Here is a 23830-nt window from a genome sequence, read left to right as displayed (position 1 = left end):
ATTCACAATGGGAGATGGGTGTTTGGTGATTTCTGGCATCTCCTAGTTCAGTGCTTGATTTTACAACTTCAGTGACTTTCTTCTCACCAAAACATGGAAATTTTTATGATGCTGTAAACTCACTTCAGTGTAGGTATAACATGAATAAATTAATTTTCAAAAAATCAAACCAGTTTCACAGATGGCAAACCTAAGCCAGGAGATGAACCAGGAGGCAGGGTTTTAATCTAGTGTCGCATTCTGACCATTAGAAAATGTCCTTTTCAAACATAGATTTGTTTATTTTCATTTGGCTTCTGATGTCATTTTCTCTTCAGGTAGTGAGTAGTATATCTTCTTCAGAATATATAAAAATGCCACTTTAAAAAAATGGGCATCCCGAGGGAGATAAGGAAAATGAGCAGGAATAGAAACCTGGCTGCGTTCTGAGAGAGATGGAGTGCAACCCCCTGCTTACATTGTTACATTTTTTGAGTTGCATTGCAGTATAGAAGCATAAGTACAGATAGGCATGAGTCATACAAAAAGAATCGTGTATTTTTTCAAGAGAATTGAAAACAGTTGAGACTGATTACAATTGGATTCTTGAAAGCTGAACCAAAAATCTCAGGGATCCACTGAGTGACAAACCAGTTAAAAAGTGAATTTTTTTCTTGAGGAGGGCCTTGGAAAATGGAGTAAAAAATAGGCACAGCCAAATTGTGATAAATATAGGCGATGATTCTATAGGGTCCTGGAAGAATTTCAACCTGAGGGAAATCAGGCGCTCTCTGTTCCCTCTCCACCCTCATTTTTTTTTTCACTGGTCATGTTGTGGAGTCACTGCACAGAGTCAGCAGAGTAACACTAGAAAAAGCTAATTAAGAGCAGAATTAGATGCAGATGTTTTAAGTCAATTGCAGTTTTGAAAATAAAAAGAGATTGTTTCCTCTGGGACCTCTCATTAAAAATTATGTAGTTCACCACTACATTTGGATTAATACAACAGAAGTGATTTGTTTTAAGAGAACTGTAGACAAAGGTCTCTAGCCAGAGAATGAATTACTCATCTTTTAATTTTTTTCAAGGAGATCACTGAGATAATACAAACCAAAAGGCACTTGCATTGGCAGCTGGTTAACAAAGGCTTATTCATTAAGTTCTGTGATCGAATGAGACAAAAAGGAAGCTGCTTATTAAACAAAAATAGCTTGTAGCGTATAGTTTCTTATATTACTACATATTCAATATAAGATGCTTTAATATTACAATCAGTATTTACAATATCTTTGAATTGTTAAAATTCGATATTAAACTTGGGAAAGAAAGCACTGTTTTTCATTGTTCATAATTTACTGTAGTAACTGTCAGCTGAACTGTTTTTCTACTCCTAGTAATTTAGACTGATTCCTTCTGTTATTTCATAACAGAATCCAAGAAACTGAGTTTCTAAAAATAGATAAATAAATAAAAGTTTGGGAAGAGGATATTAGTAGATGTTTATAAAGCACTTCTAATGGAAATGCTATATATAGTCCAATATATTGTTATTCTACACGAATACAAAAACCCTGTGTCTTTTTTGCAATGTACTGTACCCTCACTTAGCAGATGAGCTGCATACTTGTGAATGTCAGCTTTTGTGTACACCTCCTTTATTTGAGAAACGCATCCCTGTATTGTACTGTACCACATTACAGGGATAATGTGTGGCTTGTTTTCTTTTCTTTTCTCTGGAACTGTTAAGAGAAAATGTGCCAAACAAAAACTTACATAAATCTGCTGTGTTAGGTGCATCATTACCTGTGCTGTTGTAGAGTTGCTGCATCTTTTACTGCTTCATGGATAGATGTATTTTTAAAGCCATTTAAACAGATTTAGAAGTCTGATGATACATACATTGAGCACCTGATATGATTACCCTTTCTTACCCTTCTGCTTTGATTCATTACATTTAAGCTGAGTTAGAATTTCAATTGCTGTAGGCTCCTAACTTATTCTAGAAAAGGTTGGAGACACCCTTTGGAACAACCCACCTCGCTATCCATCATACAGGCTATCTGGAGTGATGCACGTCCTACCTAAAAGTCTAAAAAACAGTGAGGTGTATTTGGGCCTTCATGTGCCACAGTTGGCTGCTGTTAATAGGAAGAAAGCACCTGCAGTGCTATAAAATTTGTTGCTTACTTAAAAAAAACCCAAATTTTTGTTAGCTTCATTTTGCAGAAGGATTAAAAACCAGAAATTTAGATTTTATGGCATAGCAAAGCTTTTTGGATTTACTGGCAGTGTCTCCAAATAATGGATGTAATTGTGGCTAAATCTATATTGGTAAACAAAAGAGATTGGAGACTGTTCTCTGGCCTTGAGGCCAGCAAGCTTGGCACAGCTTGAATTCATACAGTTAACTTCTCCCCACCCCAAAACAGGGTGACGTCCCCCCGTATCCGGTCTGCCCATTGGCCTGTGCTAATCCCAGCCGTGCCCAGGTAGTATCTGGAAGAGTGCTGCCAGGGACCATAGTAACAGGTTAATGGTACGGACAGACAGACATACATCAGACATGCCTGAGACATGCCATAGCCCTATTTGGTTTTCTAGTAAAGAGAGACAGACAGCAGGTGATAATAGGGCTGACTCTAATCCCACATAGACCAGGAAAATCAAGAATAATTCTGTTCAGGCAACAGAAGTAAACAGCTGTGAGAGCAGGATGAGGATCAGTGTCATTGTCAGTTGAAATAATATAATTCTCAGTTTTTTAATGATTTGTCATTTCAGGTTTCATCGTCCATAACTGTTTGACCACATCCCATATTTCATGTAACTATTTTCTTTGGGGAAATCATTGCGTCCTGAAGACCTGCGATTGCACTGGAACTTGACTGAGCGTGAGTGTGTGCTACAGCTTACCCTGAGGTTCATGAAGGATGTGGCCCTCGTCTTTATCAGTGGACAAATGATTTGTCTAGGAGGAGAACCCACATGAAGTGTTAAGAGAAACCACGGTTCTGTGGCTAGCCCACACAGATGAATTGGTGGACTTCTTCGCTGGAGCTCCACAAGTCAGGAAGCGCGGAAGACAATCGCTTGAGAGCCTGCTACCAGGAACTCATCAGACTTCGTAGGGTTGTGACTGAGGGCAACTGAGAGGGGGAGAGTGAAAAGGACTGAGAGTGTGGGGGAAGAGAGACTTTGCTTGTCGGTCCACGGAGAAAAGTGAAACGGATGGGACTGCTTAACAATGCACTTGGCCAGTGGGAAGAATTACTTTAAAAAAAAAAAAAAAAAGAGAGTGTGAGCAACTGTGCATGTTTTTTTTTTTAGTGGCCGCAGCCTGTCTTAGAAAGACAGCAAGCCACAAGTCCTCATGTCATCAGTACTTTAGTGAAGAACTGTGATTTTCTCTGGTGCCAGTAAATAGAGTTGCCAGAAATTAGTTCTAGTATAACTCAGCTGTCTTTTTTAAAATCCCGATGAGCATGCTTCAAGAAAATACATTGAACATTCATACAGAACAAGTCATATTTTTTGGTTTTTAATGTTGACATACTCTGGATCCTCAGAGATGCATAAACAAGATTCGAAGGACAAATAACATGTGACACTGAATGCAATGAAATGCTTCATGTTTAGAAACACTCCGTGCTGTCTGTCACTTGCCATTCAAACGACAGCGATTGTCATCTTTCTCACCTATGGCAGGCAGTGGTGACAATTTTGACATCATGCTAGTGTGAATCCAAAATCAGAATTGAAATTGGGCACAAAAGTCTTTACTAGTAGGCCTGAGCAGTGATTACTAACGTGACTTCTCACGTTTAAGGACTCTTGCACTGCTTTGAGGAAGAGCTCCCAGATGAAGCAGTATGTCTTCAGCCAGTGGTCTTGTAAAAGCTGACGGAAAATCCTTAGAGTGCCTGCAGCCTGGTTTTGTTGAGTGTGAAGAATGCTTCTTAGATTCATAATTTTTTATACTATCTTGAAATTGTATATGTGAATACAGTACTATTAAAATTAAGTGGTATGGAGTGTGAAAGGCAATACATGGTTTTTCTAAGTTGGCCCAAAGGCCTATTAAAAAGCCTGTGGCGTTGTTTACACTAAGAAATTCTCTGTCTTATATTAGCACTTATTTATCCTTTGAATTAATGTACACAACATTTTGGGGGGGTCTGGAATTCACATATGCATACATTTAATGCAGTATTAAAACATATTTGCTATTTATCCTTTCTAATGTGTGTACATATTACAATTTATTTTTGTCTTTTATGTGCCCTGTTTAGTTTTTAATTATGAAGTGTAAGTATTTCTTTTTCAGGCAATAAAAGGTCTGTGTAGATGTGATTTTTACCTCAGAACCTGCAAGAGATTCTTGTGGAATGTTTTTAGTTTATAAAATTGAACGTTGTTGTTCTAGATGTCAGCCTAAAGGCAGGGAGGCAATTTGGTGGCTAAAATTAGATCTCGCTCTTTACTGATATTTACAACAAGACCAGGTTTGCATAAATGGAGTGGATTATTTTAGTAAAGAGCAATTCTAGTAACAGGAGAGTGCTTTCCAACAGCTGGCACTCTATTATTTTTAAAGAGGTTAACAAACCTTTTTTTAAAAAGATAGATTTATATGACTGTTAGGATCACTTACATTTTAGTAAAAATCCAATGACACACGGACCCCAAAATATCAATAACCAAATAAAATAACCATCTACATGGTTGTAGCAAAGAAAAGGAAGCAGCACCTTCCTTTTTTAATGGAATCAATAGAAGGCATTAGGATTCCATTTGCAGAAAACAGTTTAGCTTCTGTGAGGCCCATCATTTTATAAATATAGAAACACCACTTTGACATCAAGGAAGCAGTGAAAATGCGTTCTTTGGCACTAAATCATGCAGGAATGATCAGGCCATTAGAGTTAAGGTTTGTCAGCAATTCTCATAGAATCCTATTTTTTATTTTTAGAATCTTAGCATACACTTAAAAACTTACACTAGCACATAATAAATAGTTCTCCTGCTTAAACTTGTTGTTGTTGTTGTTGCCAAATTTAGAAATGTGTGTCCAAAATCCTATAAAGGCCTACTATGTTGACTTTGAGGTATAAAACACAATATTTCACTTCAAAGGAAACAAGCGGAGCAATTAAATAGATTTCAGTGTTGCCTTAATCTCTTTAAAACACTTGGAAGCAGCCAAGATACTAAAGGCAGAAAGATAACTGTTGCGCAGGCAGAATAACTTGGACAGAGGTGAAGTCAGACTATATAAACTTCATATAAGACAGTAGTTCCACTGACATGCCAGGATATGTACGGGTTACACAAGCGAACTAAAACTTGTTGAACTCTTAGGATGAAGTGAATGAGTTGACTTTGCAAGAAGACATTCCTCTATACTAGGCCTGGAGCATGGATGGCAAGATATGTGGCACCTTCTCGTTTAAGAATTAGAACACAAAGATGAGGATACAACTTCTGGCTCAGACTTCTTCAAGCTGCGTTGTGATACAAGACATACGTAGGTGAGGTATCACTTGGGCTTTCCCTATCCTCCTTCTGGGTTTGGGGTTTTTTTACATTATTCACCACAATCCATTGCTAGAGGCAGAATACTAGCCTGAATAGAGATGCTGAGCTAATCTTTAATTTCTTACGTAATTTCTTACTATTTTGATGATAAAAATTAAGATGCACTCTTTGGCCCACAATTTAGCAAACTACTTAGGCAAATTTATGTAACTGGATAAAAAGAGTTGCCTTTATTGGGACTTATGTAAAAATGTAGTATACTTGCAGAATTAGAACTATAAACTATCTATTGTGTATTGTACACACACACAGAATTGTAGATACTATTTTTATATTCTAAATATCAACTGGCAGAAAAATGACAGCTGTAAAGTGTTATCCATGCAATAAAAAACAAGAAGATTTTGGTATGTCACTGTGTGCAGTGAAGCCAGTTTGCTTTATCTGATTGAGCTGCCTGAAGTCAGTTTCTGCTGTATCTCCTAGTCCTCTGTGTTGATGATTTCAAATGTCTTCAAGTTGCTACAGCAGCCCATTGGAAATAATAAGTCATGTACCTAACTCTCTGTGGTGCTGCATGCCTGTTAGGAGGAAAAAATAAGGATAAGTTCTGAGAAACTACGGAGTAGTTCTTGAGGAAAAAAATAAAAAGATGTAAAAAAGGCAAAGAAAAAAATAACACTTTCCATGCAACACATAGTACAGTCCAGCTGGCTAAAAGGGATCAGTGTGTTAATTTTTATCAAGTTGGACAAATCATTTGCATGTCATCTGCAACATATGACAAACCTTACACACGTACCTATGTTCCATAGAGTCAGGTATGAACTCAAACGTCTGCATCCACACAAAGAGAAAATGAGTAGCTTGAAGTAGTGGTTTCTGAAATGACCTCATATATCACATTTATCAGTAGGATCATGCATCACAGCATGTTGCTGTGGGTGGAGAAGAACAGATGCTTAATCAAATCCTAATTTCTTCTTCACATAACAAATTGAAATGGTTCTAGAATGTCTCTCGTCTCTCTCTTCTTTCAGATAATATATATTAGTCCTTATAACTGAAATTTGTTGTTTCAGATGAGAAACAGCCTGCCTGAATTTCCTCTAATTGTGATCTGTGTGTTGACTCAGAAAGTATTTAAGCTAAATACCATTTCGACCAGTGATTTGAAACAAGGTAGGATCAGGACCAGTGTCTCTTCAAAATCACTGAAAGTATTCACAGCCATTTGTAGGTCTACCAGATTGTATTTATTTGTTGGGTTTAGCATTTACCTCCAGTAATGCGTGTCCCTTGTTGTGATGGACTTTACCGACCTCTGATGTGGTGTGGGGCAGGGCAGCCCAACCTTCTACTTTGGCCACACTGAGCAGCTCTTAGAGAAGCGCCACAACCTCAGTGTTGACATGTAAAAACCGTATCAGATGACCTTTTTTTTTTTTTTACTTTTTTTTTTTCCTTGAAAACCGAATGAAAGCTGTGAAACAAAAGGAGGAAAATGTCCCTGATATTACGGAAATTAGACCCCCTCCTTCCAAGTGAGATGAGTGCTTTGTTTCCAGCAGAGATGCTTCAAACCCCGATCTGGTGACTAGTAATACTACAGCTACGTCAGAGAACGTGTTTCAAAATAGCTGTCATTTAACCTGATGCTAAATATGGTCTGAGCCACAATTTCGTATCATCATAAAATGGAAGGAAGATCCAGCTAGCACGGATTAAAAAGGTGGCTCTAGTCTAGCGGCCCGGGAATCGGCCGAAACCCCCTCATGGGCTGCAGCTGGCGGCGGGTGGGAGCCGGGGTAGGGAGAGCCACGCTGCCGCCTGGGTACCTGGCAGGCTGCACCAGCAGGACAGGTCTGGCTCAGCACTGCTGGCATCCTGAGTAGAGACTAGAATATGAGCCCACGTCTTAATGTCTGTTAACGCTTTGATGATAAAGTAAACCAAGCTAAAAGCCTACATTTGCATTAAATTGTCAGGTATACCAGAACCGTGTTTTTTAACACTTTCACGTCATCTGTTTTTATTCATATCTCATGGAGTTAAGACCTGTGCCGCTGCTGTAAACTAAAATAAAGACATACTCAGGGTGAAAAACTGAATAAATTTGCCTCCTGCCTTTAGGAGCTCCCACATTTAGCTCCATTATTGTTGCTGTCTTTATTCTTATTGCACAAAGCTCAGTGCAGTGCTCACTGCTGGGACCTAGCTTTTGATGAACAAAAAAAAGAAAAAAAAAAAGCAATTTTGAAAGTTTGTATTAGGTTCATATTAAAATATTTTGAGGATCAAATAAAAAGCAAAGTAAATTCCCCAGAGTAGCTTAAAGCTTCTATTTAACAGGCAACTGAAAAAAAAAAAAAAAAAACCTTATGGAAGTGTAGCTATATAGAGAAAGGGAGAAATGGAGTAAAAATAACATGTTTCACCATAATGTTTTGACAGGTTTCTATTTATTAACTTTAATGATTAATAAGATCTTGTTTCACTTTGTCAGTGTTCCCATCTTGTTTCAGGATTTTAATGGAAATAGAGCTCATATGAACTAGATCCAGCATTTCACCAATATTTCATTATTTTCTAGAAGCTAAATATTGCATTGGATAGGAACAAAGAAAGTAATGGTATTCTCTGTATTTCCTTGTTCAATCATTAATTCTTTATATAAAAAAGTCTTGCGACACTATGTCAAATTTAACCATATTTGAACATTGTTATAATATAGTAAGATGTTGCTGAACGTATCTCCTCCTCCTTTCACTACTTTGTGTGGTGTATATTGATTTGTAAACTTGTATAAATTTTGGAATTAAAGAAATAACTGTGTTTTGGACAATTATTTTACCTGGTGTGATTTGAAACAGAAAGATCAATGGCTTGTTTGAATGGGCATCTAACTGTATGAGTAGGGGTGGGAAGGGTGTGGAGATGGAACATGCTAGTTACCTACAACCATCTAAATAGCCCTTAAGATTTTTCTTCCCCTAAAAGAGAAATAGAATTCCATTTACAACCAAACTGCAAATCTAGGAGAGGTGCAAGAACGCTGCAGACCACATTGCTGTACACTCGGGAGCTAGGACGTTTGCATCCCTTCCCAGCTTTTCACAGAACGATTGCTCAAACAGTAAATCATGGCAATACGAGCATGTCACGCTTTGTAGACCCAACTGTACCTTGAACACTGGCCATTCAAGAATGCATATTTCAGGGGCAGAGCTGCAATACGCTGCGGCAGGGTACTACTCAGTGTTAACAATCCTTGCGCACACGACTCTTACACTCACGTCTGCAAGGACACCTCTTGGAGATGACTCCAGTAAGGAGGGCTTGATAACCCATCCACACTGGTGCAGGTGGTTAAGCTCCAGTAGGGTCTTACTGGGATCCAGCAAAGCCAGGAGGTTCTTACATGCTGAATATACTATGAGCAGGACACAATCACCTGAAAATTTCATTCACTGGAATTAAAGTTTTGCAGCACATAATGGAGAGTGTCATCTATTAATAGGCACTGGGCCAGTTCTTAGACTCTGTTGGTTTTATTAATTTGATTAAAAGTACAAAGAAATTATGCTCAAAGTAACTCACTCGAATTTCACTAAATGTTCCTATTTACAAGTACAACAAGGCAAACAAAATCCAAGACTTCCCCACTGTCCTTCATGCTGGATAGTTACTGATAATTATAAAAAATGTACCTGAAACATTATCAGCTTAGAATTGCTGGCATTTTAAAATGTACTTTCCACATGTTTAATGACTTTCAAAAGATGTGAGGCTGTGGGGAATCAATACCGATAACCTTTCAGCTTATACAGTGTGTATTTTACATAACAATTATAAAATGAATGCGTTTACTTGTATTTTAGCAGCTTGGCTTAGAGTGACTGAATACGGTAACTTGAAGAAGTGGCTGGTCTGATACTGCATTTTTCACAGGTGTATTGATATCTGGGAATGTAAATAACTGGAATTGTTACAAATTAATGATAGCTGCTGCTTGGGGTTTTATCTGTACTGTAGTATATACCTATATATATATATATACACACACACAAATATATTCCAACATTGTAATCTGAAAAATAGAATATGTATTATCTTTTTTATACAGTACATATATTATGCTTGGTTTATGGTGTTTTTATTTAACAAGCAAAAAAAAAAAAGTGTGCTGCCTAGTTGTACAGTACTGTAGGATACTCTGCTGTGCACAGTTCCAAGTGCCTTAGACAACTGTTTAGCCCTTTGAATTATATATATATATGAATGAATATATATAAATATAAAATGAAGAAAATTACCTCAATAAAATTGTTCAGAAAATCTTTACAGAAAATATTTTGTTCTTGAATCTCTAGCAAGTACGTGTGCATGTATAATGGCGTTAACTTCAGAGAGCAGCTACTTGTTGGAAAGTAGCCTCCAGAGACTGAATTAAAAGTCCCTCTGCATAGAGATGAAATGAAGGAAAGTACCTGAAACCTTCCTTTGAATTCTGGGAGGCCTTCAAACGCACCTGCTAGCTCTCTTGTGGGCGGTGTCTTCATGCAGAGGTGTGTTCAAAGTGGTGATAGTTATTTTCAAAATACAAAGTTAGTGTTGTAGCTCAGTGGTTCAGAGACCTAATTTATGCTCCTGGTTTCCTAATTTTTTTTTTTTAACCAGCAAGAAGTGGTTTTCACTAGTTTCAGTGGAATAACTTTATTGACAGCAGGTTTGCACCAAAATCACGCCTGCTGCACAGGGACAGAACTGATCTGCACAGCTGAGGGTTCAACCTAGTCTGCAGTATGTCTGCCAATCCTTTAACACTGCAAAGTGACTTGACAATAATTTTTGCTTTTTAATTACTTTGTAATAACTTCTGCTTTGCAAGAACGAAGAGAAAAAATATTACCATAAGCTTCCTCACATGGAAGGCAAGTTGTTGATTATGTTAAGGAAATCCGTGCTTCCAGCATATTATTTTTCAAGTGGCTGCCTTGACAGTGAGACCATTCCAATACTGACCATTCTTCTTCCATAAGCATAAAAGAAGTGGTTAGTGACCTGAGCGCTTTTCCCCTCAGTCTCTGTAGATGCTCTTTGCTGAGTTTCAACTGGAAGGTCTTAGCAGAGAACACAATGAGAGAGTACAGCAGGATGGATGGCCTTGTAAGGCTCAGATGAAATTAGAAGCTTAAGTGGAGTCTCCATCTGAGAGACTCTCTTGTATACATTTCATATGCAATACTAAATCTTGAATTTTGATATATCGCAAATGAGTTCGAAGGAGATGACTCACCCTTAAGTATCAACAAAGGAGGCAATACAATGCTTATTATTGCTAATCCCTCAATCTTAAAACTAATCTCCAGATGCATTTCTGTTGACATACATTATCAATCTTCTCTGATAAGGGGGTCTGTCGTTTTAATCACACTGTCATAGGTCCTTTCCCCTAAACGCTTAGAACCTAAACAGGAAATACAGGGTGGGGACATGAGTTAAAGCAAGACAGAAAACCCTGAGACTTAAAAAAACTGAACAGGGAAATTTAACTTACACATATGAAACAGGTGATTAGCAACAGAGCTGAGAGCAAAAGCTGATTTTTCCCACTTCCAGACTGACATGATGATACTCCCAGACCAGATTTGGGGTATATGGAATGACAGTACTGCCGCTATTAGATAGGGAGTCACCAGGCACAGGGGATTGTCAGGGGTGATCCTGTTGCCAAGCCTACGTACAAGTACTTCGCACTTCTATGGATGCCAGAGCTGCCTCAGGAACCTGGAAGCAATAAGGAGTAATCTAATCTACTTTGTTACCCCACAGATAAATGCTAAGCACTGTATTTTTAACAGTTGGGTGATTCTGCTCTTAAGTTACCTTGTGAAAAGCTAGCTCTGCTATTCCACCCGTCACTGGGTTTGCAGTATAGACATACCATAGGAAGGGAGCTGCTCTTGTTCAGTGCAGTCCTGAAAAACCCATTCACAGCATGCAGTCAAAGGGTTGCTAACCTTCCTGTACCACGAGGTGTGTACTACAGCCTTCAGATGGCTGGCAGCAACAAGATGATACCCACCACGTACTTTTAGGACGCAAGAGGAGAGGAAGCCCTAACCTTTGCGTGGATGTAGGCAGGGGTAATTGGAATCCTCTGAGTACAGGGGTCATTTCAACTGATGGTGCAGATCAGATTAGTTTGTGCACTTGCATGAGAGTGACGTGATGAAACTTGATGGCAAAGATGCCAGACTTCAGAAAACAATAGCCAGAAGAACGAAAATCTGGGCTCTTTTGGAGCTTTAGTGACACCTACTGAAAAGCAATGAAATCCACTCAAATATGACTAAAGCTAGTATTTTAAGCTATGCATATACATATGTATTTAGCCACGTACATACACACGTAATATGTGGATAATTCTTTCTTAATTTTCAGTAACAACCTTTCCGTAGTTGTTATTGTTTTAATTGTGTATGTGCACATGGGAGAAACTGCTGCCTTCTGTGTTTTACATTTTCTTTTTGAAATCTAACGAAACAGTTTTACCTCATATTCCTGAAATACCAAGCATATATTTGTTTTCTTCTTAGCAAGGAGCATGTGTCCGTGTGTTTGTGCACAGGCATGCTACACGGCGTAGGTATCATTCATACAGCTAGAGTGTCGCATCACGAGAAATAAGAAGTCATACACGGCAAAGCGCTGTTAAGATGAATACGGATTATTTACGCCTGAGCTTTCAAACTCAGCCTGGGCCTGAGCTTGTGCAGGCCGGGCTGCAAAGGTGGGCGCCAGAGACCCCAGCGGCAGGGCTGGCTGAAGCGGCCCTTCCCGCGGGGCCGGCGGGCGGGTGCTGCTGGGCCTCCTCCCTCACACGGGCTCTTCATACAACCTCGTTGTCCTTTATCGCAGCGCCTGAGCGCCCAGCGCGATTTTCTCTTTGTGGGGAGCCCGGGGCGGGGCTTCGCGCCGGCCTCCGGAGCGACCGGACACCGGGGCGCACCACGGCCCGCCCGCCGCGCGCCCGCCCCGCCCCGCCCCGCCCCGCCCCTAACGGCCGCCCCGGGCAGCGGGAGCAGGGGGCGGAGCCCCGAGACCGTAAGCCACGCCCCTCTGTCAGCGAGCCCCGCCCCTTTCTGCGAGGGACAGCGCGGCCACTGCGCACGCGCCCTGCCCTTTGGCCCGCTCCCAGGTGTTCTGCCGCTGCGGCCCGCTGGCGAGCGGAACCATCCTCCGCTTGTTCGGGGGGGAAAGGAGGAAAATATGTCTGTAAACGGGGGGGGGGGAAGTACCCTGCTTGCGTTCACGGAGCCTCTCTTTTATTCAAGTGCTATTTAAGTCTGAGAAAACTCTCGTCGTTGTTGTTGTTACTGGGGAAAAAACGAAACCGTCCAGCGTGGCAGCCTACCGTCTTCCCCCCGCTGGGTCACTGGTTTATCCCAAGATGGAGGCCGCCGCTCGGGGGTGCTGAGGGCCGGCCCGCGTGCGAGCGAGCGGGGCCGGGGGTGTCGGCAGCGGCCGTAGCGGCTCCCCTCGCCGGCGGGCAGCGCGCGCTGCCCGGCCTGCCCTGGCGCCATGGTGAGGAGGGGCGGGGGGGCGGGCAGGGCGCTCTCCCCCAGCCTTGGGAATGGGGCGCTCTGGCGGGGAGCCGCGGCACAGGGACCGCTCTGCTTGCTGGGCTGTGCGGCGGCTTTTCCCCCGGCCCGGCCCCGCGACGGGGAGCGGGAGGTGGCGGCGGCGGCGAGGGGGAGGCGGGCCCGGGAGGAGGCCGGCGGCGGCGGCGGGGGAGAAGCGGCGCTGAGGGGCGGCCTGCCGTCGGTCACCAGCAAGTTTGTTCGCGGGGGTAGCACGCTGCCCGCTTCCAAACCCTTACTGTGTTTTCTTTTATCGTTGCTCCAAGCATAAGATCTTAAAGCGCAGTTTGGGGTTTTTACCTCAAAGCTCATGGTGACAGTTGCTGCGCTCTGAACTTTGACGTGACATGGTGTGTAATGTTGTGTGCTTAAAGGTACCAGGTAGGGAAGATAGGTTAGATCCCTAGCGTAGTTTCCAAGTTGCATATATCTGCTATTAACACGTTTTGGTAGCTAAGTAAAGCTGGAAATTTTGATAAAAGTATTTCCCCAAGTCAGATGTGCTAACTCGTAGAGAAGGCTTTCACCCAGTGAAGAATACTTCAGATTTTTGTTGATCCAGAACGTAGGTATGTTTTTGATGTTAGAGCTATGTCTGTGTAATGGTGCAGGCCATAGTTTTCATGGTTGATGCTGAATTACTGGTGTAGGAACAGCTGTCTAAGCAATTTTCAAGAAGCTCGGTGTATCTAGATGAATTCCCTTATGTCAGTTTCCTGTGTTTCTTGGATGAAGTTTGTTTCAGATTTGACCCGGTGTTTAGAAAGTAGTTACTTAAAAGTTCCTTTCTAGGACTACGTGTTAATGTGCATATGCTAGAATAAAATATTTATTGTACAAATGTATTGCCATTTTGCAGCTGAATACAGCTGCATATGCTATTAGAAAATATGAAATGGCTGTTGTGCATGTGGTGAGAAGAGTTAAGCTACCACTAGTCTCTTTTTGCTTGGTCTCTAAGTATGTGTTTATAAGACAGTGCCTTAAAAGGAACACAGTAGCACGCTCCAGGCAAAAGATTCTTTTTAGGTACATTAAGTATTTCATTTTTTATTAATGATTAACCAAATGTCCTTTTGCAGCCTCACAAGAAAAAGAAACCCTTCATAGAGAAGAAGAAAGCAGTAACGTTTCACTTGGTGCACAGAAGTCAGAGGGATCCACTTGCTGCTGATGATACTGCACCCCAGAGAGTTCTGCTGCCTACACAGAAAGTAAATACTTGCTTTTAATATTGAGGTTCATTCAGTTAAGAAATGCTGCAGGGAAGAAAAGTGGATATGCAATCGTACAATTCAAAAACATAGCCTGAGAGAATGTAGTTTTTAGCTTATTTTTCAGCTTATTAAAAAGAAGGGGATGTTGTAGGGAATTTGATAGTTGTGAGTTACTACCTGATGGGTTGAAGGATGACTAACTGGCATTAGGGATATAAACGTATTAAAAAAACCAACAACAAAGATTGCCTGACCCACCCTGAAAAAAACAGGCTGTGTTAGTCATGCTGCTTGTGGAAGAAGTTGTTTAAGGTCCTGATCAGGCAGCACCCAAACACTGAACCAGACGGTTACAGTGTTCTAATTGGCTGTGCATTAGGGTATTGAGTGGAGAGAGGACAAAGACTTCAGAATTCAGGCATTCTCAATAGATGTGTTACTTTTCTTTTTGCTAATAAGTTTTAAATGGACTTAAGTAACTAAATGTTTTTCTTTTTACAATTCCAAGGGGCATGAGGAGCAAAGGAGGGAAGAGCAGCGGAAATATGGAGTCTTCTTTGATGATGACTATGACTATTTGCAGCATCTAAAAGAAGCTTCTGGTCCCTCTGAGCTTGTCCCTTCTGTGCGTGGACAGCAAAGCAGAATTGTCGTCACAAGTGAGGGACACATAGAAGATGAAATTCAGCGAGTTTCAGTAAGTACTATTTTTGCTAATAATAATCTTATGCTGTTCTTCGGGAGTTTGGCATCCTGTAGACACATAAACCATATTCAACAAGTGTTATCGTGATTGTGATCTGTCTGTGTCTATACATATATAGACACATATATATATATATAGGATCCTTTTGACCCACAGTCAGACTTTCCTACAAATATGAAGAAAAGTTGACAAGACAAAGTTTATTGATGAACAGTATTTTACTAGCACAGTGTTAAAACACTTTGTGTACCCATGAGAAGCTTTTCTTGACAGAGATGGCTTACAAAGGTATTTGTTTGAACAAGTCATGTGTTTTTCTGGGGTTGGCATTTGTTTTTAAGATTTTTAGAACTTTTGAATGCTCTGGGAGTTATGAATATACCAGGTTGTATTACTGCTACACCATGTTTTTAAAGTGGAATGTAACAGAACTCAGAGGCAATAAAAACAAACTTTTCAATTGCTGGTGTAATTTGTGGAATTTCATGATGCTAGATCATACTGGAGTGGAAAATCAATAAGTAATTTCAAGCAATGAAGTATGTAGTTGCCAGTCAGTCACTTTTAATGAGGGAGTTTGGTTTAACAAAATACTGTAATTGTAGTCGAAACCAGTGTTCTTGGTCAGAAATACCTTTCAGGTACAGTTTGGTGATTCTACATAAGATTTAAAGTTATTTTAGATGTGCACGTTAGTAAGCTTTTAATAAGCCTTTCAATAAAGGGTTAATTTCAAATGTGTGTTAGTGTTCTCCAAAACAAAAAAAAATTACAAGTTTCATTGTGCTTGCTGTACAACCATTCTCTAAAAAGCCTCAGAGATACAAAAATACTGTCTCTATACCTGGAGAATATTAACATGAGAATTAACGCTGCTAACACTTTAGCTTTCATTGCATAACTGTGAAAATTTACCACCAATAAAGCAGTGCTTGTCTTTAATAGTTAAGTAGCACTCACAGAGTTTCTTTTAGTCACATGATTATCTGCACATTTCTGTTAATGTGAGCTCAACTGAGAACAAATATATTGTGATGTTGGTTTTTTGTTTCTTTTTCTGAGGCTCTATCTATTAAGTTGCCTTCCTCAGTATTTGCCACAGAGTTTGAAGAGGATGTGGGCTTGTTAAATAAAGCTGCTCCTGTGTCAGGTATCATTAAATCTTTTACCCTTCTGTAACATGAGTTGCCATCTGGGTACTAAATGATAATTATGGCTTCGATTACAGTGTCATGTTAGTTTTCATTTAGAACAGGCTCAATAGCAGAGATGAAGAATTATGTATATGAGACCTATGTTTCAATTTGAGACCCGTCTCTGTGATTCACAATTAGCAGCTTTTTAGCTTTGCGTGGGGGGGTGCAGTCCCTGAGCTCTTACTATCGTGTAGCAAATATAAACTAATAACAGGGGAAAACTGTAGATAATACTATTGATTTATTACTCTGTTTGAATCCAAGTCTGGAACTGGATTTTCACTCTCAAAATTTCTCTCCTTTTCAAATGCTGAGTGATGTTTACTTTCCTTCATTAGTATTATTTCAGTGTTACAGGCTGTAAGTACGCTTTTGTTATGTATCCATACTTGCACTGAACATTCACTTTACAGCTATCTTAATATTTTATAACAGGAAGTAATTGTGGTAGTTCTCGATGTCCTGACAGAAGGATGCTAAAGACACTTCTGTTAATTGCAGTAGAGAAACTCTTTCTGACCTTTTGTAATGCAGGGAATTTTAGGGGATGGGCGCTAGGGTTGGCAGTTGATCATACAGTACTTTAACTTGGGTATTTTTTTCTTCTTCGATATTCTAAGTAAAATATATTAAAATACATTTATGGAAGCTTAAGACCTCTGGAGAATGTTCTTTTCTGGATGAGGAAAATTGACAAGAGGCTGGTGACTTGCCCTGGCTTGTATCAAATCTACAAATATTATTGAGGAATTTTGTGATTCTTAGGTTTAATCTTTCCTTAGTGCAAATTAACAGTCTAGTTGGATTGGTTTTTATCCTGGAAAGTAGCTTTGTAATGTCAGAGAAACTTAGATATTTATGTTTTGGTGGTTTTTTCACTTTCTAGGACCACGGCTAGATTTTGACCCTGATATTGTTGCAGCTCTTGATGATGATTTTGACTTTGACAATCCAGAAAATATCCTGGAAGATGATTTTGTTCTACAAGCAAATGAACTACAGAAAGGGTACATAGAGCTTTGTCGATCTGTTTGTCGTACGTAAATAGCAATGATGCTATTTATTCTTTCATGTGTTGTTGTAGGAAGCAAGAATGGTTTCAGATTTCAAATTGAATACTTAGGTGTGTTAAAGGAAAAAAGTATTATATTATACGGGTGGTAGCTTACAAAATCAAGTTTTCATGTGTTATTCAAGAGATGGGTTTCGTTTGTTTACAGGTGCAATGTATGGAATAATAGGATTCTTGAACTGTTTAAAACGTTACCATCTATCACATTTAAAATATGTCAGTAATAATATTGATGAAGGCTAACGGGTGTTTCCAGAACCTTTACAAATACTTCATGTGGTACCCCACTGCATATTATTTCTTTAGGTTTTGGTATCATTCTATGAACAATGAGAAATTTTGCTAGTTTTAATATTCAAGAATGCAGCTAGTATTTTTCGTTTTCCACTTTGACATGTATAGCTGAATGTAAACGTAACCTCACTCTCAGTGCACAGACATGTGGTCCAACAGCTATCAGAAATGTTTTCAGCTTTCAAACAAAAGTAGTATTGTGCTGACTTTGGCAACACTGTTACTGCTAAATTTGTTTTTCTGTTACTGGCTTGAAAATAATCACTTTTTATCTTTGCCTCTCAAGATTTAAATCTATTCTTGGCAAATTGTTTCAGATAACGCAACATTGGTCAGAGCTGTGGAAAGGTCTGTGTATTATTCTAAACCTGTTTTATACTTCTGTTCAGGGGATCAGATGCTGAGGATGAAGAAGAATGGGAAGATGTGGAGGATGATAGTGATGAAAAGGATAGTTGCAGTAATGATAGAGACTATGATTCGGAAGGTCCTTTATCAGATGATGGGGTTAACGGACAGCCAAAAGAATTTCTTTTTATGCAAGAAGAAACCAGGAGTCGTTTCACAGAATATTCTATGACATCTTCAGTAATGAGAAGGAATGAGCAGTTAACCCTGTTGGATGATAGATTTGAGAAGGTGAGGCAGCTAAAGAATGTAACTGTTCAATATAAGGATGTTAAATGCTTCTTTGTCTTTTGATTCATCTCATGAAGTGGTGTCCTGTACAGCTGTGCAAATTTGTAACTGCCTTCAGTAGTCAGGGCATCAAACGGCTGTTCTTTGCACATATTCCGCATTTAATATTGTGTGCACTAAGTGGCTTGTATTGCATAGGTTATAGTGTTAATTGCTCTTAAAAGGCCTAACACTGATATAGTTAAAATTATTCCAGTCACTATAACGAGCATTCATAGTTGGTGTTACGCTTTTGTCCGAGAGGCTCAGTTCAACACAGCAAATCATGTACAAGTGCCTGGTAAAGACTCACTTCTTTCACCCTTTCTCCCCACTGTGCCAAGGATACATTCATGAAATGACGTCAGAGCAGTGGAAATATGGTGTAACTTTTGTCCTGAGCAGTGACAGGCTTTTTAATGTGCACATTGAAATAATGCATCAGAATAAGAAACATTTTCCAGAAGCTGATTTATATATTATTAAAAGATAACTTTGTGACTCCCATTCTGAAAGAATACTGACAGTAAGGAGGAAATCCTGCTGCCGGTGTGTTTGGCAGTTGTTCAGCAAATGAGAGGGGAGAGGAAAAAGGGGCCAACAGAAAGAAATGTGTAGGTCTTTAAGCTGTCAAGAAGTTGCACGACAAATGCGATCTAATTACAGATACCCACTTCTTTATTTTAGTTTTTTGAACAGTTTGATGAAGATGAAATCGGAGCCTTGGATAATGTGGAGTTAGAAGGCTATATTAACACGGACAATGCTCGGTTGCAGGAAGTCCTGAATGATTACTACAAAGAGAAAGCAAAGAAGTACGTATTCCCAGAAGTACTGCTTCACATAAGTAGTTATGTAATCCCATGTTTATATTGAAAGTTTGGGTATGTTGTTTCTAGTTCGTCTACTCAAAGTTTACATCCCGCAATAAAAGCAGCTGCATGTGAGCATTAACCATTTTTTTATGTCGCTGAATGTCAGCCTTAGCTTATAAGATGATAAAATTAAGTGGAGGCATTTTGTTGGTTTATGTGAGATTATGTTCCTTTTGTATAGTTGTATTGAATTTAGTGTAAGTAGTATCTAGAGGCATTCTTCCTTTCCCTTTTTAGTGTAACTTACCTTCCTCCTTATACCTTTACTTTTATTTTTAACAGACTCTGTAGCCAAGTGTATTCTGTCCCGCCGGTACGCTGCTGATTCCAGTGAACACCTAGTTACATGATAATAAAGTCACAGGCAGCTGTTGCACGGGTACCGCTGTTTGGAGCACTGCGACAATCAGTGCTTATAAAGCAACCTGTGTCAATGTAAGACTGCATTTCCACAGTATATTCCCTTTGTCTTAAAGCAGGTGATGTTATCCCAAAGTTAAATGGCTAGGTGTTCTCACACTAGTCTTGTGTTTCCTGATGGTGATGTGCCCCTTGTAGTGAAAGGTGACTGGTCAGCACTGGACTACAGAAACACCCCAAGAGCTGCCTTACTTACAGACTAAAAAGTATACCCTCTTCTCTTCCTGCCCTCCAGTCAGAAATTTTGTGTGCCACATCATTTTGAAATGCAGAAATACTTTTTGTCGACTGTGTCTCTTGTCCTAATGTTTTGGTTTATTTTGGGGATGCTTACTTAAGGAAACTTATTTTTGCTGCAATTTTCATTAGGAATAGCTTTCTTTGGTTTGGGGTTTTGCTGAGGGGAGACTGGATTTACATAATTAGACATTTTCAAGAAAAGATAAACCTTATTTTTTTCTTCTCTGGACTTGAAAGTTGTGTGAAATTGGATGCTCTTGAACCCTGCGAAGATTTAGACTCTCCTGTGAATGAAGAAAGCGAGGAAGAAAAGGAAGAAATAGTAGCTGTAGTTATTGAGGAACCAAAAGAAAAGTGGGATTGCGAATCCATTTTGAGTAAGTATTTTGGAGTTCCCTTGTTTGTTCCTAGGATTTCAAAGTAATTGATAGGTGATCTCAGAACCTTTCTAGCAGTGCTTTAGGTAAAATGGTTTATGCTTCTGAAGCACAACAGCAGGAATTCTTGCTAGATACAACTACTGCTTTTGTGTGGATCACTTAATTCTTGCAATTTTATATCTTCAAAGACTAAATAGTAGCACAATTCATAATAAAGTTACATAATTTCTCCTTGCAAACCTTTCTTCACTACCTTTTTTTTTTTTTTTTTTTTCTCTTTGTGACCTAGGTACATATTCAAACTTATATAATCACCCAACACTTATTAAGGAGCCATCAAAGGTAAAATCATTAAACTTATTCTGAGTAACAACCTGGCTTGGCAAAATTTGAGACAAAAGTGATTTTTTTTTTTTTCTCAATGGATATCTGTTTTTAAAAGAAGGAGGGAGCAGAAAAGAGGGTTGGGGAGGGTGTTAGCCTCTGGTATTACTTCTTCACTGAAGAAGGGTTTGGGTATATTTTTTTCTGTTAGAAGGAAAATTAAGTAAGTTCAAAATTTCTGTAACAGCTAGGCAGAAATGTAGAGAGCAAGGAATGAACTTACTTGTTATGTTGATATACCTTTGTGTAATCTGTGTCTCATAGCCACATAGTAGTTTTTTTGCCTTGAAAATAGGCTTGTATTTCCCTTCTGCAGTTTGAAACAATTTATTCTAGCTCTTTGGCCTTCCAGACGTTCCCAATCATTAGAGCACAGCTTGATGTTCCAGATGTGTGAGATTTTGAAAGGAAACCTTTTTCTTGAAAGCTTATAAAGGAATATTAAGTGCCTACTGAAGTTCTTTTTTTTCAGTAATATTTAAATAAAAGGGAGAAACTTTTTCTTATTCTGGGAGGCCAGGTTCTGCTTACAGGTGTGTTTGATTTCTTACTTTGGGATTAATGTGCATTTTTCTGAAGGAAGAAAACAGTATGAGGAAACATGTTTATTACTCTTAAATCTGAATCTAATGTTTTTATACTGATAAGGCAGTGTGATGTGCACTTCTTGGAGAGAAAGCTAGGGACTACTAATACATACGCGCTCTTTATTTTAGCCCAAACCAATAAAAATTTCCCAGAAGACTGGAATTCCCCTACATGTCTTGCCTCAGAAAGGTCTTACTGCTAAGCAGATTGAACGCATGCAAATGATTAATGACAGTGACCTGCCAAGAGTATCAACACAGCCCCGTCCCAAAGATGAGAGCAAAGAGGATCGCAAAGCTAGAAAACAGGCAATAAAAGAGGAGCGAAAGGTACTCCTATTTTAAATAAAACCCTGCAAAACCATGTTATGTTATCTGAATTCTGTCTTACGACCTTTTTTTAAAGTTCATTTGTTCTTGTGTCTGAAAATTAATGGGAAAAACTTGCTGGTCTCACAGGACTAATTATTGCTTATTTAAAGAAAAATCTACTGGAAAGCAAGTTAACCTCATAATTTTGTCATCCTAATTTCCTATGCAGAAATTTTGGTCTGTTATTGTGGCGACTGTTGCATATATAACTTCAGAAGGAGCCCTCGTATTCCGTTATTATCTAGGGAAGCAAGGAAAACAGTTATGATGTTTCAGATCACATAAAGTGAAAAGTCTCTGAAAGAAATGTGGAAAATCTAATTGGCCACAATGACATACTAGTTGTTTTATTTAGGAACAGAAATTGCCAGCATATTAGAAGCTTCAGCTAATTACAGATGATAATCCTGGTGGTACACGTATTAATTTGACTACTAATAATTAGTGCCAAAAATAATATTGTCCAGATTGCTGCTGTTTTCATTATCTAGAACTGTTAATTAGAATGGTTTCTTTTTGCATGTTATGCCTATTTTGTAAATTTTTAATTATTTGTATGCACAGGAACGCAGAATGGAGAAGAAAGCCAACAAGCTAGCCTTCAAATTGGAGAAAACAAGGCAAGAAAAAGAGTTGCTCAATCTGAAACAAAACATTCAAGGACTGAAGCTGTCTTGATGAAACTGAGGAACCTATTGTGGAAACACCCTGAAGTTTTCATTTGTATTGAGAAGGGAACTGCTAACTCATAGCTTTGCCAGCCTTGCTCACAGGGGGTTATTCAGATGTTACTGTCACAAGAACCAGTAACTTGTCATGCTTTCTGAAAAGAAGTTATACATAAAACAATGTATTAGTGATGTCTATTCTGTCATGAGTGACATGGCAACTGTTGCAAAGTTTTATTACGGGAGAAATGTATTAAAATTATAAAAAAATATTTTTCTTACAAGCTATCACTGGACAGACTTTTATATATATATTTGTTGAGTGTATTCCACAAATCAGCAGAATCCTACAGATTTGATCTGATTAGATTCTTCTATTACTTTATTTCTGTTTACAAAGCAATATATCCATTTGTGTCTTCTCTCTGTTATACTGATGGTTAAATACAGTTCCTTGATATAGCACAGTTTTGTAAGTCAAGGAGTTTTCACCCACTCTTTAGTTCTTTTCTGGGTTGGTTATTTATTGTTTGGGTACTATTATGAAAGATGTAAAATAACCTTTTGTAAACAGAGGTGTCTGAAAAGCTGTCGTGTGGCTAGACATCCCTGTTACCTAACCCAAGTTTTACATTTCTTAGCAAATAAAATCTGTCGCAACAAGTGTTGCAGTTGCAGTAGTCACTGACCGTTACTGTTGCCATTGAAATCAGCTTTGCTGAAAGGAATCTGTCTGGGTAGTATGGCAAACAAAAGAGCTGATACTTAGAAAAATACTGTATGTTGCAGATAGCTGTTGTCTTGATTTTCCTGAAATATTATTCTTCAGGTCTTGCATTCAGTTTGGTTTCATTGAAATACAAACTTATCACCCACTGCAATTGTTGCAAAGACTTTCTGAAGGTGAGCAGAGGGCCAGTATCTTTAGGCTTGGTGTGTTCTTAAATTTCTGTACTGTGCATGTGAACGAAATGAACAGGATTGGTAGTCAATCCTTCTGAATCCTTCTGTATTCCTAAGAAACCTTCAGCTTTAGGTCTTTAGGCCTATAGACTGAGCAATCTTCTGCCTTTGGGTGAACAGTTACCCACTTCACTGGTAAGGAACACAGTAACCAACACATCAGCAGAGCGGCTTGACTGCTAGTACATTCAAAGCATCTTAAATATTCCTTAAATCGTTCTGTGAATACTGGATGGAGACAAGCTAACAGAAGGACTGATGAGGCCTTTTAATGTACAGAAACAATTAAAAGTACTTGTTTTTATTGGAAGAAGGCTTTTCTAATATATTTTAATTGATAAAGTAGCATGGTTTTGGGAGAAGGGAATAAACAGGCATTTAAGTCTACAAGTCTCTTGATCACTGCTCAGAAAACTGAAGTGTCAGTATGGTATTCGCATCTAGATTAAGCCTTCATTTTCTAAAATTGTTGAAGAGCCTGTCTTAACCAAATCAGTAGAAATCATCTGTGAGACTAGAACAAGTTTCAGGGTTTTCATTTAGCTGATAACTGTACTAGTTGTCGTGCTTCACAGGCTTGAGCAGGGTCTGCCTGCATCATAATTGATAATTATGTAG

At 39.1% G+C, this 23830-nt stretch overlaps 2 protein-coding genes across 4 annotated transcripts in view; both read left to right on the top strand.

The window, feature by feature from the left end:
* PHACTR2 (phosphatase and actin regulator 2) overlaps nt 1–8658 on the top strand; it is a gene marked incomplete at its 5' end in the record, with an annotated part of 146590 nt that extends 137932 nt beyond the window's left edge. For all 3 annotated transcript variants that reach the window (XM_082307573.1, XM_082307575.1, XM_082307574.1), the window contains one exon: nt 2761–8658. In XM_082307573.1, the coding sequence (XP_082163699.1) occupies nt 2761–2776 (16 nt within the window). In that variant the 3' untranslated portion in view covers nt 2777–8658. The remainder of the gene's footprint in view (nt 1–2760) is intronic.
* Nucleotides 8659–12740: 4082 nt separating this feature from the next.
* Nucleotides 12741–23128, top strand: LTV1 (LTV1 ribosome biogenesis factor). Its single transcript, XM_082305970.1, has 11 exons — nt 12741–13104; nt 14243–14374; nt 14886–15074; nt 16146–16233; nt 17166–17286; nt 18035–18284; nt 19011–19138; nt 20096–20235; nt 20528–20580; nt 21339–21539; nt 22146–23128. Exons 1-11 carry the CDS (start codon nt 13102–13104, stop codon nt 22257–22259), a joined length of 1419 nt encoding a protein of 472 aa, XP_082162096.1. The 5' UTR covers nt 12741–13101; the 3' UTR covers nt 22260–23128.
* The last annotated feature ends 702 nt before the right edge of the window (nt 23129–23830 follow it).

This window comes from Platalea leucorodia (assembly GCF_965183815.1).
Source record: "Platalea leucorodia genome assembly, chromosome: 3".
Classification (NCBI taxonomy): Eukaryota; Metazoa; Chordata; class Aves; order Pelecaniformes; family Threskiornithidae; genus Platalea; species Platalea leucorodia.
This window is presented reverse-complemented; position numbering and strand designations above follow the sequence as displayed.

Bases quoted from the DNA above. Each gene is read 5' to 3' on its own strand.
- LTV1 (XM_082305970.1), top strand. The intron at 19,139-20,095 runs GTACGTATTCCC...TGGACTTGAAAG, and splicing joins TACAAAGAGAAAGCAAAGAA to TTGTGTGAAATTGGATGCTC. The intron at 20,236-20,527 runs GTAAGTATTTTG...TTTGTGACCTAG, and splicing joins GGATTGCGAATCCATTTTGA to GTACATATTCAAACTTATAT.